Source organism: Eumetopias jubatus, unplaced genomic scaffold, assembly GCF_037043125.1.
Source record: "Eumetopias jubatus isolate StellerSeaLion01/CBP00866 unplaced genomic scaffold, mEumJub1_p1.0 scaffold_9, whole genome shotgun sequence".
Taxonomy (NCBI): Eukaryota; Metazoa; Chordata; class Mammalia; order Carnivora; family Otariidae; genus Eumetopias; species Eumetopias jubatus.
In genome coordinates, this window is record NW_028274815.1 from 125,477,670 (window position 1) to 125,495,030 (window position 17,361).

At 41.5% G+C, this 17,361-nt stretch overlaps 1 protein-coding gene across 3 annotated transcripts in view; it reads left to right on the top strand.

Annotated features, from left to right (window-relative positions):
- Positions 1-17,361, top strand: part of STK4 (serine/threonine kinase 4) — an 88,005-nt gene that overhangs the window by 23,622 nt on the left and 47,022 nt on the right. For all 3 annotated transcript variants that reach the window (XM_028121896.1, XM_028121900.2, XM_028121903.2), the window contains exons 6-9: positions 556-723; positions 2,243-2,380; positions 4,819-4,947; positions 5,910-6,096. In XM_028121896.1, coding sequence (XP_027977697.1) covers positions 556-723; positions 2,243-2,380; positions 4,819-4,947; positions 5,910-6,096 — 622 coding nt within the window. The remainder of the gene's footprint in view (positions 1-555; positions 724-2,242; positions 2,381-4,818; positions 4,948-5,909; positions 6,097-17,361) is intronic.

The following is a 17,361-nucleotide window of genomic DNA, read 5'->3' on the forward strand; positions in this document are numbered from 1 at the left end:
ACATTGCCCACAAATCTTGTACCAATTTATACTCTAGTAATGCTGTTTCAGTGCCTGACTTTCTAGCACTAGTTTTTTGGGTTTTTTTTTTTTAAGATTTTATTTATTTATTTGACGGAGAAAGACACAGCGAGAGAGGGAACACAAGCAGGGGGAGTGGGAGAGGGAGAGGCAGGCTCCCCGTGGAGCAGGGAGCCCGGGGCTCGATCCCAGGACCCTGGGATCATGACCTGAGCCAAAGGCAGACGCTCAACGCCTGAGCCACCCAGGCGCCCCATCTAGCACTAGTTATTATTAACCTTTTAAATTTTTGTCAACTTCATTTTAGTGTTTGTTATTTTTTTATATAATGGGTTTTTTAATGTGTGCGTTTTAAGAATTGAGAATCTTTTATGTTTCTAGGTCATTTGAATTTCTTTTGTGACCTGCTCAATCATGCCTTGAGTATGGTTTTTATATGTATCCCAAGTACAAGATGTTTCTTATTGTTGGAAAAGTCTCTTTTTCTCAATAGTTTTAATGCTTACGGTTGATCTCTACTCTTCTCTCTTTTAGGATACCATGGCCAAAAGGAACACGGTGATAGGAACACCATTTTGGATGGCTCCAGAAGTGATTCAGGAAATCGGATACAACTGTGTGGCAGACATCTGGTCATTGGGAATAACTGCCATAGAAATGGCTGAGGGAAAGCCGCCATATGCCGATATCCACCCAATGAGGGTAAGGAAACCAGTAGGGTGCTTAGCTCCTGGGCGTCATTAGAAGGTTGGTGACTTATTTGATTTAGGTACCAAACAGTAAATGAATTAACTGTGTATAATTGGTAAGTTGTCAGTCTAGACTCCACTAGTGGTAGTCACTAATCAATTCAAGTGTGATCCACCACCTCCATTCCAGAGGTTGTGTATTGCTAGCCACCTGACAGGACATAGGTCACAGAAATGCTTGGTTTGGCTTGTGCAGTGTGTGTTTTTTAATAGTTTAGGTGCTCACATTTTAACATAACGTTAACTGAAGCTGAGTGGTGGTCCCCTCCTTTATACAGGTCACCGGCTTTCCACTTTATCAGTCTCCAAGATTCCCTAATCACCAAGTATCCCTTGTCACTCATAACAGTGTTTGCTCTACTGTTTTTCTCATCGTAGTATTAAGAGGAAAGCAAACTGTTTTTCTGAACTCATGTCACTAACACCCAGCCCGATTTGTTTGTTATCTTTTTCCTGCCTTGCCCTCAGAGGTATTTACATTGGTAAGTCCTGCTTTGTAGATCCCCAGACTCTCTTCATCTGGAGGCTCTGTACTTTGCAGCCTCCATGGATTTCTAGAATAGTAAGGGCCCATAGGTCCAGTCTCCCCCAGAGCTATCAGCGTGGCACCCTAAGGGGTTTGTAAGTTGTACCCATCCCAGACCCCTCATCACAGCACTGTTAAAAGGCCTCGACCCTGCCTTCCTCATTGGCTCCATAGTCCTCCATACCTCCCAACCCAGCTCCTCCTCTTTGATTAATTAGTTCTTCTATTAAAAGACTTAACAGTTTTTTAAAAAGTATGTGCTCAAAGATAAGCTCCCCTCTTTTTGGGGGGGCGGAAGTGGGGATGGGTGGGAGGATTTACTAGTAGATTTAAAGAATATAATTTAAGCTGCTTATTACAGAGGTTTTTTTTTTTTTAATTCTGCCTCTTTTATTGGACAGTAAATAATAGTTTTAATTTTTTGAAATAGTAGAATTTAACTGCAATGTGTTTTTGTTTTTGTTTCAAATACGTTAAATTGGCTTGGCCTAGACGTTAATGAATCTCTTGTGATTTGAGGGACTTTCAGGTTTATGATCTTCTTGCAGTTACTGCTCACATCTAGTGGTGAGGGTGACTTTATGGGGGAGGGAAATTTGACAACTATGGGGTTGAGATGATCTTCAGGCTATTGATGCTCTCAGGTCTTACCTTTTTACTTTGAAAGGTTGTATACTGTGGTTAGGAAAAACCAAAATAAACCTGCTAGATTGTGAGATTGAGGAGACAAGAATACATGTGAAAGAGGGAGAGAGAGAGAGAACTATATCAATTTCTCTAATTGTCATACTTCCTACTTTGAGACACTTAGACTTTTGTTGGCATTTGGGTGGGCTTATCAGTGGATAAGAGGAAAATATTTTTTTTTAAACCTCAAAGTTATCTCTAATCATATTTTTATTAGTGTATCACTTTTATTTTACCCTCCCAAATTTTTTTTAACTAGGCGATCTTCATGATTCCTACCAACCCTCCCCCCACATTTCGAAAGCCAGAACTGTGGTCCGATAACTTCATGGATTTTGTGAAGCAGTGTCTTGTAAAGAGCCCTGAGCAGAGAGCCACAGCCACTCAACTCCTACAGGTATGATTCTCCCCGAGGTGCTGCCTCCCTCTGTTTCATTCACATACTGGCCAAAAGATGCTGCCAACCCACCTCCACAGAGACAGTAAAGAAGTATAAGACATTCCCTGCCTCCAGGGAGCTTTGAATCTGAGTAGAAAAGAGTGTTAAAGCATTGACCAAGATAATAATGCAAGAAAATGGAGGGCTATGTGGGATCAGAGACTGGGAACTGCCATTTAGTGAGCCCCTGCTGTGTGCTGGGTGCCATTTAATCATCACAGACGCCCTAGGAGGGATGGCTATTATTTCAGTTTTCTAGGTGAAAAAATGGAAGCTTAGAAAGGTTAACTCATTTAGAGTTACTCAGCTGAGAAACAGCAGAGCTGAGACTAGAACCAAGGTCTTCTTGGGTCCAAAGCAGGAGTGCCCACAAGTCTACCCAGTTCTGATGAAGAACTGAGATTAGTGGTAGGTGCTCTTGTAGCTCATGATGGGAGGAGGCCTCTTTGGGCTGGCAGTACTAGGACCGCTCTCCTGGAGCAGGTAACCTCAGTGCGTGGGCCTGGAAGGATGGGAGGGGTTTGCAGGCGCCCTGCTCAGTAGCTAGGAGGTTGGATTCAGGAGTCACACTGCCCAGGTTTGAATCCTGGGCTCCCTGTTTACTAGCTTTGTGACCTTGGGCAAGTAACATAACCTCTCTGTTGCTTTAGTTTTCTTATCTGTAAAATGGAGACCAAGTATCTGCCTCATATGTTGTTTGAATATTAAGTGATATAATATGTGTAACTTTAAATAATGTTTCACACATATTAAAAGTAGTATGTTGTGGATTTGACAAATATCTGTGGTTGTTACTAGGCTAGGCCAATGGTTTTCAGCCGTGTCAGACCCAGTGCCCCCCCCTTTTTAACTGATATGTATATTTGTAATACTCTTACTGCTCTTCCGGATTGAAATTCTTAGATGATAAAATCTGTTTGTGCCCATAATTTAAAAAGAGTATAATGTGATATAATGAAGGCAGAAAGATTTATAAAAAAATGTGTGTCAGTATAGAGATAGGCTCCAGCTTGACTCAACTTGCAGACGTAATGAGATAGTTATATACCTGTACCGAGAACCATAATGAGTTTAGAGTAAGAGCGACAAGAACAGAAACCATTCCATTCAGGCAGTACAGGACAACGAATGGGTGGACACTAGAATAAAAGTGATGTTAAATAATAACAGACCAGGCTTATTTGTATGTGATAAGAAGAGGGAAATGATCTTAGAGATTTTCCAAGTGGAGAGAAGAGAGAACAAGGAAATAATGATATTCTTGCAAATGAGCTGGGTCTTATTTCTAAGTGTATTGACAGATTCTTTTCTTGCCGGGAGAGGGTATTGATGAAGTTTTATGGAAAAGAAGTCTCTTTTGCAATCCCACTACATGCTGAGGCATACTTCCAATCTCTTGAGTACTTACAAAGACCTTAGAGACCATTTTCTGTGGTGGGTGCTGGGGAATAGAGAACAGGTTGCAAAGAGAAACACTGGGGGGACAATGTCAGAATAAGTTGGGGAGATCCAACCAGAATTTTGATGTGTAACTTCCACAGCATGAATTTCCTATTGTACTAGCAACACAAATAACAAAAATGTATAGTGGTGTTCATATTAAAAAATTCAAGCATTTTTTTGTAAATGAAATTCCACGCTATTCCTGTGTTTCAAGTGTCTTTGCTGATTGATATTTGGGTCTACATCTCTTACGTATTTGTGACCAGTTTTAGTATTTCTGCAGTAACTACGCTTTTCACCAAAATCCTTTAACTAAGTCTGTAGTTGGAAATGCTAGGGAGCATATTGTAAGGAAGAATGAGCAGGATGAGTAAATTATTCAGTGATACTTAAACAATGTCTTTATGACATTTCAGCCTTACCCTCCAAAATCATCTCCTAAATTACTAGACTTTTTGCTTATCTCTTGAAAAAAATTTGGAGTAGTATTTCCTAAAGCGTATACATACTCTGTGACATTTGAAAGATGTGCAAAATGTGCCACAGTCCACTGTTGTGTGGGACCGTTCCACACCTTGAAGGCTTGCTGGTGTCCCTGCTTCCCCTCACAATCCATCCGTGTTCTCCAAACACCGTGACAACTATAAGCTCCCGGCATGTTTAGAAAACTTCCTCTAGGGGGTGGTACCACCCTGTTGAGAATCTCTAGATTTGGCAGAGAGGAACAGAGGAGACTTTTGCAGCCAGGCTGAAAAAGATGGGCAAAGCCTGAATGTGCATCTGGTCAGAGTTACACAGTGAATGTGGTTTCACAACTCTCACCCAAAACAGAGAGAGAAAGATGAGGGTCGTTGATTAAGCAGATGTTATTGAGTACCTGTGGTGTGCCAGGCACTGTGTGGGTACTGGTGCCGTCGAAACTGTCTCCAGTGTTGTCTGCTTTCTCATTTAAGCACCCATTTGTCAAGAGTGCCAAGGGAGTGTCCATACTGCGTGACTTAATTAACGAGGCCATGGATGTGAAGCTGAAACGCCAGGAAGCCCAGCAGCGGGAGGTGGACCAGGATGACGAGGAGAACTCTGTGAGTGGCAGGCCTTGCTGTGGGCCTCAGGCGTTCATGCGTGTTCTGTCGTGATTGCCAGGTCAGGTGACGTGAGTGGGGGTGGCCTGGAGCAATCATGGCCGCCGGCCCCAGGCACTGTTGAGGGCTTGCTGAGGCTGTGCTTGTTCTCACCGTGCTTCCCAAGACACCTTCAAATTTTACTCTTTGGCCCTTCAAATTAACTTTTTTCTCAGTTTTTTTTTTTTTTTTTCCAGAAAAGTGAACGCTCGGGTCTGAGACTTGGTTTTTCATGCCCTTTTGGGGAATCAAGGATTCATACTAAAATGTAGATTTTACACTCACAGACTCCCTCACAAGCCTGAGATTCCAAGGGTGTGCACCTCAGCTCCTTAGATCTATGTGTAAAACTTTTTTAAAAAATATTTATTTGGGGCGCCTGGGTGGCTCATTCGTTAAACGTCTGCCTTTGGCTCAGGTCATGATCTTGGGGTCCTGGGATCAAGCCCTGCATTGGGCTCCCTGCTCAGCGGGAAGCCTGCTTCACCCTCTCCCACTCCCCCTGCTTGTGTTCCCTCTCTCGCTGTGTCTCTCTGTCAGATAAATAAATAAAATCTTAAAAAATATATATTTAAGTAATCTCTGCACCCAGCGTGGGGCTCAAACTCACGACTCCGAGATCAAGAGTCACGGACTCCTCTAACTGAGCCGGTCAGGTGCCCCTCTGTTGTAAAACTCTTAGGAAGGAGAGAGGAAGGGGAAAGGGAGAGGGTCCTCCCGGGTTAGATATGCTGCTCTTGCCCAGCTGACTTTATTATCTTCTTTGTTTAAGTAAGAGTGCTCTCAGTTCTAAGGGGTGTGGGCCTAGAATCCCAGTCAGCGTCAAATCCAGAAATGTTCTCACCGAGGTGAATAATAGTAATTCTAAAGACTCAAACCTTTTGATCCAGTCAGGCCCGATTTGAGGTTTTGTCCTCTCACAGGAGGAGGATGAGATGGACTCCGGCACGATGGTTCGAGCAGCAGGTGATGAGATGGGCACCGTCCGGGTAGCCAGCACCGTGAGTGATGGAGCCAGCACTATGATCGAGCACGGGGACACGTTGCCGTCACAGCTGGGCACCATGGTGATCAATGCAGAGGACGAGGAAGAGGAAGGGACCATGAAAAGTAAGGCTCTGCTTAAATATACTCCCTCCTCTGACAACCCCTACACATTCCAGAGAAAACAGGCTCTTATGGTCTACACGGGCTCAGGCTGGAGTCATTTTCTGGTTGCACAGGGGACTGGGGATGCGGGAGGGGAGAGCTGGCCTGAGGTGGCAGAGGCAAGAAAGCGTCAGCAGTGAGGAAGGACCTTCTTTTGAACCAGAACAGCCACCTCTCATCGAATGTTGTCATTTTCTCCTCCTTATATTTGATCCATGGACGCAAGCACGTGTATTGTTTTGATGCATAATTCAGAGTGTGATGAGATTCTAAGCTATTTACTGTAGATATCTTAAGTCTATTTTCTGTTTTCTGATAGTCAATAGTCAGGATGACTGTACAGCTTTGAAAGCCCTATCAAGTCCCTTCTGGTTGAATCCTGCTCATCCTTTTTGGCCTGTGGCCGCGGCCTGACACTGGGGCTCGGCTCCCATCTCAGGCTGCTGTCCTCTCCTCTGATCTTCTGTTGTTTCCCTTCCCTTACTCTGCATCACAGACCAACTCACAGAGGAAAGGAATTTGGGATACAAACGGTAATAATTGAGTTCTGGATGCATGTTTTAGCCTGAGCTTTGCATAGGCTTAAGTCTTCATGTTCTTTTCATTATCTTAACCACCCCCTTTTTAAAGTTTAAAAGCCCTTCCTTTATTTATTTTTTTTTCAAGATTTTATTTATTTATTTGACAGAGAGAGACATAGTGAGAGAGGGAACACAAGCAGGGGGAGTAGGAGATGGAGAAGCAGGCTTCTCGCTGAGCAGGGAGCCCGACGCAGGGCTCGATCCCAGGACCCTGGGACCATGACCTGAGCTGAAGGCAGACGCTTAATGACTGAGCCACCCAGGCGCCCCTAAAGGTCCTTCCTTTAAAACCAGGGAGCAGCAAACTATGGTTCACAGGCCAAATCCACCTGCCACCTGGTTTTGGCAGTAAAGTTTTATCGGAACATAGCCATGTCCATTCATTTGCATATTGTCTGTGACTGCTTGTGTGCCACAGCGGCAGAGTGAGCGGTTGTGACAGAGACCGTATGGCCCCCAAAGCCTGAAATGTTTGTTCTCTGGTTCTTTACAGACAGAAAAAGTTCTCTAACCCCTGCTCTAGACCCTCTGCTTTGTGATGAATTCATTCCATGAATTTTTCTTCAGGGCTGTATCCCAGGGACTTTGCCAGGTGCAGAAGAAACAGTGCTTGCCGCAGAGGAACCCACTGTCTTGTGTGGCGGACAGACCATTAATTACACTTCAGTGTATGAAACAAGTTCTAAAATAGGGTTAATCTAGGGGCTTGTCAAAGCAGAGTGGAAGAGTATTCAGTCCGGATTGGGGATTACTGAAGAATTCCTGGAGAAAAAGGGAGGAAGGTTGGCAGTGAGTAGGGCGGGTAGAGGTTTCAGCAGAGGGAGCAGCATACCCGGAGTCCCAGCGGCAAGGGAAGGGTAGATCAGTGCGGGGGGCCTGCAGCCGGTTTCTCGTGACTGGAGTGAGCAGGTCTGGCTGTGGGCCTCAGGCAGCCCCCTCTGCTTTTCACCTTTCAGGTCTGTGTATTTATAATCAACCCTTTGTTTATGAGGAGAAAAGGTTTTTTTTTTTTTCTCTTTGGGGGCCAAGGCATCATCTGTGTTTGGATTCTGGTCAGAAGGATACAGGTGGTGGAAGAGTAGTAGTACTGTTGATGGATGTGTAAATTGGTATAACTTTTCTGGAATGCAGTATGCATCAAGAGTTTAAAAGGTTCAGACCTTTGACCCGGTACATTCCACTTCTAGGAATCAGGTCCAAGAAAATAATCGAAGACCGAGACAAATTATATTCAAGAATTTTTCCAAACATGTTACTTATAATTGTAAAAAAAAAATAAATCTGGATTAATTTAAATGTTTAGTAGCAGATGGTTGATCTAATAAATTATGATACATCCATAAGAGGGACTATTATACCATATAAAAATATTAAAAGTCCTGTTTTGGGGGAATACTTAGTGAGTTAGGGAAATATTTATGATACGTTGTTAAGTGAAAAAAGGAAGCAAAATTATAGTGTGACTCTGGTTTTATTAAAGAAGATAAATTAACATACGTTAATGTGTACATAGAAAAAAGACAAAAAAAAAACCCCAAAAAGGCTGGAGGTAAATAAATCAGTTATTAAAAGTAGTTATTGGTAGTAGGATTATATATTTTTTATTTTATTTTTTAAAGATTTTATTTATTAACTTCACAGAGAGCGTGCAAGCATGAGGGGGGCCCTAAAATGGATATTTATAAGAGTTTATAAAAACATTGTCACCCTGTTAGTCCCTTCAAATTCTTATCTCATTCATTGTTCTTAGGTATGTTTCATCCCCTACACTCCAGATTGGAGCACCCTAGGATGTTATGTAAATTATCAAGTGAATGCTATGTACTAAATTTAGTTTTGTTTTTTTATTTTTAAGTAGCCAGTGTGATTTGTTAGGAAGGTTTGTTTTGCAGTAAGGAGAGGTGCTGACCTCTGTCTTTTCATTGACTCTGAGTGCTTTATCTTCTACTAGTTTTAAGGGCTTTAATCATACAGACGATTGTAAGTACTGCATAGTGTAAAGAGGCCAGCCCATTAACATCTGTTGTGCATGCTCATGTTATGGAAAATCTGCCCTTTTTTTATTTAAAGAATTAATTTTGTTGCAAATGTAATTTTCCAAATGTATTTAAAGTGCTAATTAATTCAGTGGGTTGTTCAGTTTCTGAGCTTGGATAGTTTAACGTGTCTAATGAGAAACATGCATCTTTTAAATGAGAAACATGCATCTTTTATTATAGTCATGATGAAAAACTGTTTTAAAACCTCAGCAATCACAGCTGAGTGACATTAAATAAACTCAGTTCACCAATCATCTACTAGAGGTCTGGTAATTCAGTTTTTGGGCCACAGGTTTGACAGATTTCCCACTTATTTTGAGATCTTTACCACTTACTGTTTTAGATGTTATTTAAATTTTTCATCATGGGAAATTAAAATGGACGAAACTGCACAGAATAATATCATGAGTGACCCCAGTGGACCTGTCACCCAGTTTCAAACCTAATTAAATCACTGCCCATCATATTTTAGCCTCCCCCAAAGAAAATAAACTCAATTAATTTAAAGCAAATCTCAGACATCATACCATTTCTTCAAAATTAGTTTTTTTGTTTGTTTTTTGTTTTTTTAAAGATTTTATTTATTTATTTGACAGGGAGAAACAGCAAGAGAGGGAACACAAGCAGGGGGAGTGGGAGAGGGAGAAGCAAGCTTCCCGCCAAGCAGGGAGCCCGACGCGGGGCTTGATCCCAGGACTCTGGGATCATGACCTGAGCCTAAGGCAGACGCTTAGCGACTGAGCCACCCAGGCGCCCTATTTCTTCAGAATTAGTTTTAAACATTTAAAAGAGACTATTTGGCCAAGTCTGGCTCAGCTGCTAGTTCTCCGTGTTGTCTTGGAGAAGTCACTTTCCTTGTACGAGCCTCCATGCCTTAATCAGTAAAATTAAAGAATTATTAAACTGATGTACTTTCCTTTTCCCCTACAGCTCAAGTAGTTCACACGTCTATAAAGATTGTATAACTCATGACTAATAGAGAACTGAAGTTTCTAGAAGTTGAAACTTGTGAAAATAAATAGGCTTTCATCTAGTGTCTTCTTTGACCTTCTGTGAAATGTTTAATCCTCGAAAATTAAAATTATAACTGTTACCCTCAATAAACTCAACAAAAAAGACCCATCCCTATAGTTGTTTGCATTAGTTTCAGAGAACCTAATTTTAGTTTCTAATTTTAAAGAAACTGTAATAAGAATATTGACTCACATACTTAATTTGTGTAGGACATCTGGGTCAGAAACTTTTCTGAAATTTTTGATAATGCTTTCTGATGACTGAGTATATTTTACAGATCTTTTTAAAAGTTTATTTCTTGTCTTTGAAAAGTTATATATTTCATTTGCTCTTTTACTGTATTAAAAATTATTATACCAACGGTATTGTAGCCATATGAATGCACTGTTAAAAAAAAGGAAGTAGTTTACCCTCTCACTCCAATAAAGAATGCCTGTTTTTGACCATGTGCCTGTATGGCTCCTGTACAGTAATAATTTGCCTAGATATTCTGTTTTCTGATTATTTTCCACTTAATAGGTGTATGCATTTTCCATGTTGCTGCAAAGTCCGTTTTTATATTTGTCACACTTAACAGTGTTTTTTAATCGTTTATCTGTTGCTAGACATTTTGGTTGTTCCTAATTTTTCACTATTATAAATAAATTTGCAGGGAACAGCTTACATATAAATGTTGCTTCTTTTTAGTATTTCTTAGGAAAAGTTTTCAGAAGTATTTGAATAGTTTCATGTGTATTTGTCATATTGTGCTTATCCTCCGAAGTTTGTACCACTTTACATTCCACGAGGGTAATAGCAGCTATCAGAGCCCTTGATTTCTTCCTTATATCCATCTCTCCTTTTTATTTCCCATGTTTTAAATCTCTGTGCCACTTTCTAGGTGTTTTCTCTGTATTTATCTTCTATCATTCATTTTTTAGCCATATCAAATCAATGATTTGACCCAGACACTGAGTTTATTTCTTTTTTCTTAAGATTTTATTTATTTATTTATTTAAGAGAGAGAGAAGGAAAGATAGAGAGTACAAGCCGAGAGAAGAGGGAGAAGCAGGGTCCCAGCTGAGCAAGGAACCCGACGTGGGGCTCCATCCCAGGACCCTGGGATCATGACCTGAGCTGAAGGCAGATGCTTAACAACCGAGCCACTCAGGCGCCCCAGACACTGAATTCATTTCTGTGGATACATTTTTTGCTTCCTAGTTTGTTTGTTTTTTAAGATTTTATTTATTTGCGAGAGAGAGTGAGCGAGTGCACATGCAAGCATGAGCAGAGAAGAGGCAGAGGGAGAAGCGGACTCCCCACTGAGCAGTCAGTTAAGCTGAAGGCAGACGCTTAGCTGACTGAGCCACCCAGGTGCCCTGCTTCCTGGAAGTTTTAATTAGTTATTTTTAAATCTAGTTTTTCTTCTTCTATAATGTTCTAATATTGTCTTACAAATGTTATTCCTTTATCTCTTTGAATATTATAAATGTCTTTATTTTAAGGTATTTTTCAAAATTAATTTTTTTGAGAGAGCGAGAGAGAGCGCATGTATGTGCACCTGAGCAGGGTGGTGGGGCAGAGAGAGAATCCCAAGCAGGCTCCACGCTCAGCTCAGGTGATCAGCAGATCCTGATGTGGGGCTCAATTCCACAACCTCGAGATCATGACCCAAGAGTCAGACACTTAACCACCTGAGCTGCCCAGGTGCCAGTAAGGTATTTTTTAGATCAATCTATTATCTTGAGTTTCTTGGGTCTAATTTCTGCTGTTTATTGTGTCTGCTATCTCATGCTATTAGATTTCTTCTTACACTTCGTGATTTTTGTTTGTAGGCTTATCTTCAGTGGGAAGTATCTTCTTCGGAGTTCTCTTATGTTCCTTGAGTTGCATAGGTATCCCTGTGGGGCTCTAAGGGGTATTTCATTCCAGTGCACTCTTAGATTATTTCTCATTTCTGTAGTGTGCCTGTGGAACAGCCAAGGGAATTACATTTCTAGAAGTTGACTCTTTCCACCTCTTACAGGGGCAGAAGCCATTCCTAAGTCATGTCCTTGAGCTTGTGGGTAGAGTTTGACCTGGCTTCTATCTTTGTGCTGGGAATTGAGTTCTAGCTTCCTATAGACGTGTCTTGGCTCCTGTCTTTATCCTGGTTCCTGTTCCCACATCGGGCTTAAAACTAGTCTCTATGGTTTGGTTTTCCCAGTGGGCCATTCACTTCAGTGCTGTGGGTTCCTTTGTTGCTTTTGCCATTTGCAGAGTTTCCTGTTCTAGTTTTGAGCACTACAATGTTTCTGTTTTGTTAAGCTTTGAACTTTTGTGTGTTTAGAGCAGGAGAGGGGCCTCTAGTGCTTCCTCTCATTCAATCATCTTGAGCTGTCCGTAGTGATGATATGTCTATTCTTTCTCTACCAGGGAAGACTCAGTAGAGAGATTGTTATTGGCTCATGGTCACATGGCTAGTAAGTGCCAGTGCTGGTAATCTGAAGTCCAGAGTCTATGCTCCTGTCATTCTACTGAACTTTCATTGTGTTTTGGAAGCCCACCCTTACATTAATGGGCATTAGATCTAATATAGAACTCATCAAAATTCATGATTCAGATGGGTGTTGGCTTCTGAGGAGATTCCAGAGATACCTTTTTCTTTTTTCTAGAACCAGTTATATATAAATTACTTGTTTATTCTCAGGAGGATAGGCATTATAACTGTTAATAGTAATAATTAATGATTAGGCCCTTAATATATATCAGGCATTGTGCTTAATCCTTTGCAAGCATTTCACATATTAATCATTACTACCATGCTGTGTGGTAAATATAGCCACCTCCCATTTTATAGCAACAGAAATGAAATTGCAAAGAGATTAAGTAACTTGCTCGTGATCACATAATGAGTAATAGAAGAGCTGAGGCTTGAAGCCAGATATGTTTGATTTCAAAGCTTATTATGTTATACTCCACTTTGGCAGAGCCTCTGTATTGTGATCGAGGCTCGTGTTACAGATCATACTTTGGTGAGCCTCAGCCCACAGGAATGTACCTCTCCTTGCTGGTTGTCTGAATAGCTGCTCTACAAGTCTCCCCAGGAGTTCCAGAAGCAAAGGACAGATGGTTCTCCAAGGGGGCCTAACTCTGATGATAGGCTTAATGGTGTGTTGTCTGAGGGAGTATGTTTTGGTTGTGTATATCTGAATCTACAGTAAAGAATCCAGTTGCAGGGCGCCTGGGTGGCTCAGTTGGTTAAGCGACTGCCTTCGGCTCAGGTCATGATCCTGGAGTCCTGGGATCGAGTCCCGCATCGGGCTCCCTGCTCGGCAGGGAGTCTGCTTCTCCCTCTAACCCTCCCCCCTCTCATGTGCTCTCTCTCTCTCATTCTTTCTCTCAAATAAATAAATAAAATCTTTAAAAAAAAAAAAAGAATCCTGTTGCAGCTGGAGGGAGGGGATCCGAGTGGGGTGAGATCTGGCTGTCTTACAAGAGACTTCAGGAACATCTGTAAGAACCATGGAAAACCGTGGCCTGTACTACTTTGAAAACTTATGTCTGGATAAAATATCAGTTTGGGGATTTTGGAAGATTTCTTCTATTTGTGTATGTAAGTGTCTTTTTTTGGTAAGGGCTTTAGAAGCACTTTGTCCCAAAGATCTGAAGTGGCAGGAGAAGTTCTAGGTCAGTGTTAGGATTTTGTGCTTTCTCTGGACCAGCAGAGGGAGCTGTGTAACAGAGCATGGTTAAAATTGTGTCTACCCGCCCCCCGACCATCTGCATTCACAAATCCCCTTTCTGTGCTAGGCTTTATTCTCCATCAAGACTATCGTTTATTTATTTTAAAATCTATTTTAGGCAAGCGCAGCAACACTAGGACAGTGTCTTTATTTTATTTAGGTAGGAAACTGGATACCTCATACTTGGCAAAGTCCAAATAAGACTGAAGTCTGCCAGAACGTCTCAAAATAGTTTAAACTTTTCCTCTCTCTTCCCGGATTTCTTGGTAGACCCTCACCAGAACTGACGCTTTCTTTCTGCAGCATGGTACTGTGGATGTAGTTTTGCAACCATCATCAGCTAAAATGGCTAACCAAGGAATTAAATAAAGTTTTAAAATAAGACTTAAAATTCTGGTGCAGAGCTCACTTGGGGAATGTTACTTATGTATCAAAGTAAATATTAATAATGGCAGCTTATAGTTTTGTTGCCTCTAATTTTCACCTAATCTGTTTCTACATTGACTACACAGAAGTCAATCTTACTTCTTTCTTTTGATCCTTATATACTTTTCTTTCTTACCAAGATCTCCAGTACAGTGTTGAATAGTAGAGGTGGTGGTGGGCATTCTTATTTAGAAGGCTTGAGTCCGTGGCATCAATCCTTCCATCTTCTAGGGGCGCCCAGGTGGCTCAGTCGGTAAGCGTATGTCTTTGGCTCAGGTCATGATCCCAGGGTCCTAGGATCAAGTACCACATCGGGCTCCCTGCTCAATGGGGAGCTTCCTTCTCCCTCTGCCTCTCTGCCCCTCCCCCTGCTTGTGCAGGTGCACACTTGTGCGCTCTCTCTGTCAAAATAAATAAGTAAAATCTTAAAAAAAAATTCTTTCCATCTTCCAGTGGTCCAAGTTCTGACCTAAGCCTTTCAAAGTAGACTCTGTGAAAGAGAGTAAGTGGGTGATTTCTATTTAAAACATGCACGCCATTAAGAAATTTCCAATTTTTATTCTAGAGCAATGGCCACATTAATCTCTTGGAAATAGAATTTTAAAGTGAGTGGCATACTTACGTTAGGACAACTCAGGAGCACAGTTTGGGTAAATTCCTGGGATAGTATAATGTGGTGAAAATGTGGCATATTTGTAGTTTCCCAGAAATTCTTAAGTCTCATGACGGCCTCTATTGTTGCCATAAGTTTCCTCATGTCCAAACCAAAGCCCAGGCTCTTGTTGAAATGATTTTGTTTCAACACCATCCATAAGATAGTAATTTCGGAGCTGCAGAAGATGGAAATTCTTGACTCAAAGCCCATTTTCTTGACACCTGCCGTTGTTTGGAGGGGATTGTTAAAGTGTTGCCTCCCTTGTGTGTTTCCTATCTCATTCTTCCTGACTCCGGGGATAGCATTTTGCAAGGATGGTATATAGGACATCAAGTATTGCAGGTATTTTAACACTTCTTTTACCACCGTAGCCTTACTGTCCAGTTTCTATCCGCTCAGGATGTTTAAAACTATTGTCGGAGAGGGCGCCTGGGATGGCTCAGTTGGTTAAGCGACTGCCTTCGGCTCAGGTCATGATCCTGGAGTCCCGGGATCGAGTCCCGCATCAGGCTCCCTGCTCAGCAGGGAGTCTGCTTCTCCCTCTGACCCTCTTCCCTCTTGTGCTCTCTATTTCTCATTCTCTCTCTCTCAAATAAATAAATAAAATCTTAAAAAAAAAAAACTCTTGTCAGAGAATATTAAGTGTCCGTGTGTGTCTTTGCCACTCATAGCAATGACTGAGAGTTTCGCATGCATTGGTATAGTTACACATATCAAAGCTAAAGCTGAAAACATTTCGTTTTGTTAGAAATGTATCTCTTAGTGTAAGGGTAGGAGAGAGAAAAAGGGATCGTGGAAAGAACATTAATTTTGGAGTCAGTCTTGGCTTTGAAACTTGCTCAGCATCTTATAATAAACTTCATTCCACCTTGGCAAGTTACTTCCTTTTCTTTGAGCCTCAGTTTCCTAGTCTGAAAAAATGGGGCATAAAAGTTCCTACTTTGTAGTGCTGTTAAGATGATAAGAGATAATATATGTAAAATACTGAGCCTGTAAATGCTTAAAAGTGGTAAGTAACATAAGTTCATGAGTGTTTTAATGAACCACAGTGGCTTTTTAATTGGACCTAAACATTCCTTCAACCAAGGCTGCTTTTCTCATCCTAATTCCTTTTCTCCTGCTGGGTATTTTTTTTGTTTTCATTCTTAGTATTAACGGTGTTTTGTAAGTGCCACTGCTTTGCCTTTGCAACTCGCATGAAAACGGTCGAGCTGGGATGGCTGGGGGGCTCTGTTGGTTAAGCATCTGCCTTCGGCTTGGGGCATGATCATGGAATCCTGGGATTGAGTCCTGCATCGGGCTCCCTGCTCAGCGGGGAGCCTGCTTCTCCCTCTGCCTGCCGCCCCCCGCCCCCGTTTGTGCGTGCCCTCTCCCTCTCAGACAAATAAATAAATAAAATCTTTAAAAAAATAAAAGAAAAAGAAAATGGTCGAACTAAAGAAACTGACATTACCTGTCAGTTTCAGTAATGTTTTAAAAATGTGCCAGGATGAGAGAGAGTGGCTCTGTGTGTGTGTGTGTGTGTGTGTGTGTGTGTGTGTGTGTGTGTTTCACATTCCTTGGCAATAAGATATAGGTGTTTTGAAAATCTGTTAAATAGCTCAGAATACAAGATGACAGATTTTAAAGAAGGCTAGGCTTTGGATCCACCTGAGCCTTCCTTTGTTAAGTTTCAAACTGTTATCTTAATACTGTGGCATTTATTACTGACTGGATTTTTTTCTCTCCCCGAAAGATAATCGCTGTGGTTCACTGTGCATTTATCAGAAGCTTTCTGCTGGGTGGGATTTACAATAGAAGAGCAGGCTCTTGGTCCTTAGACTTTTCTCACAATTGCACACATAATTCAAGGTCAGTCTGCTAGAGTGGAGACTAAATCCTAATTGTTTGTGCAGTTTTTCTAATTGTGTCCAGATGTTGGGCTCAATTTTATCTTTGGAAACCATTAACATTCTTGATTCTTTTGGGATGAGCCAAAAAGCACAGACACGTGGTGCCTGAAAATTCATTTGGAAACACCCTGCCAGACCACGTATTAGGATATGAAAGTACCAGATCTCAGTGTGACTTGGGTGAAGGGCTCAAGGCCTATATTTTTGGGAAGATAAGGTGCTCCATTATAGTTAAATTGGTAAAACAAGAGCCAAGAATAGCTTGGGGGATATGTATTTTCCAAGAGAAAGCAGTACCATGAAAGTAATGAAGAACAAGGGAAAATGAGTCCTAAAAGATACGCTTTGGCTCTTATGCCTAAAGAGGCAGATAAATCAGTTGTGACTGGTTAGGGGAATATATTTCTCTGGCGCTCTAAGCTGTTCTGACCTGCCTATTATTTAGCAAAGGAATGGAGATGCATTTTGATCAACTTACAATGGCTCTATATAGAAAAAGTAGATGATTCTCTTAAGTGTTTCTGCTGTAAAAAATATCAATTTGGAGGGGCGCCTGGGTGGCTCATTTGTTAAGCATCTGCCTTCGGCTCAGGTCATGATCCCGGGGTCCTGGGATCGAGCCCCGCATCAGGCTCCCTCCTCCGCGGGAAGCCTGCTTCTCCCTCTCCCACTCCCCCTGCTTGTGTTCCCTCTCTCGCTGTGTCTCTGTCTGTCAAATAAATAAAATTAATTAATTAATTTTAAAAAATCAAGTTGGAGTCAGTATTTGTTAACAATAAGTATCTAATGCCAAACAAAAAGTATTTATTAGGTAGTCACTTGTGTCATTACTGTGTAGTGTACAAAAACCAAATGAGGCATTTGCTGCTGACCAGGAATTTATAGGTTTAAAGGGGAAGATGACATTTGTCATTA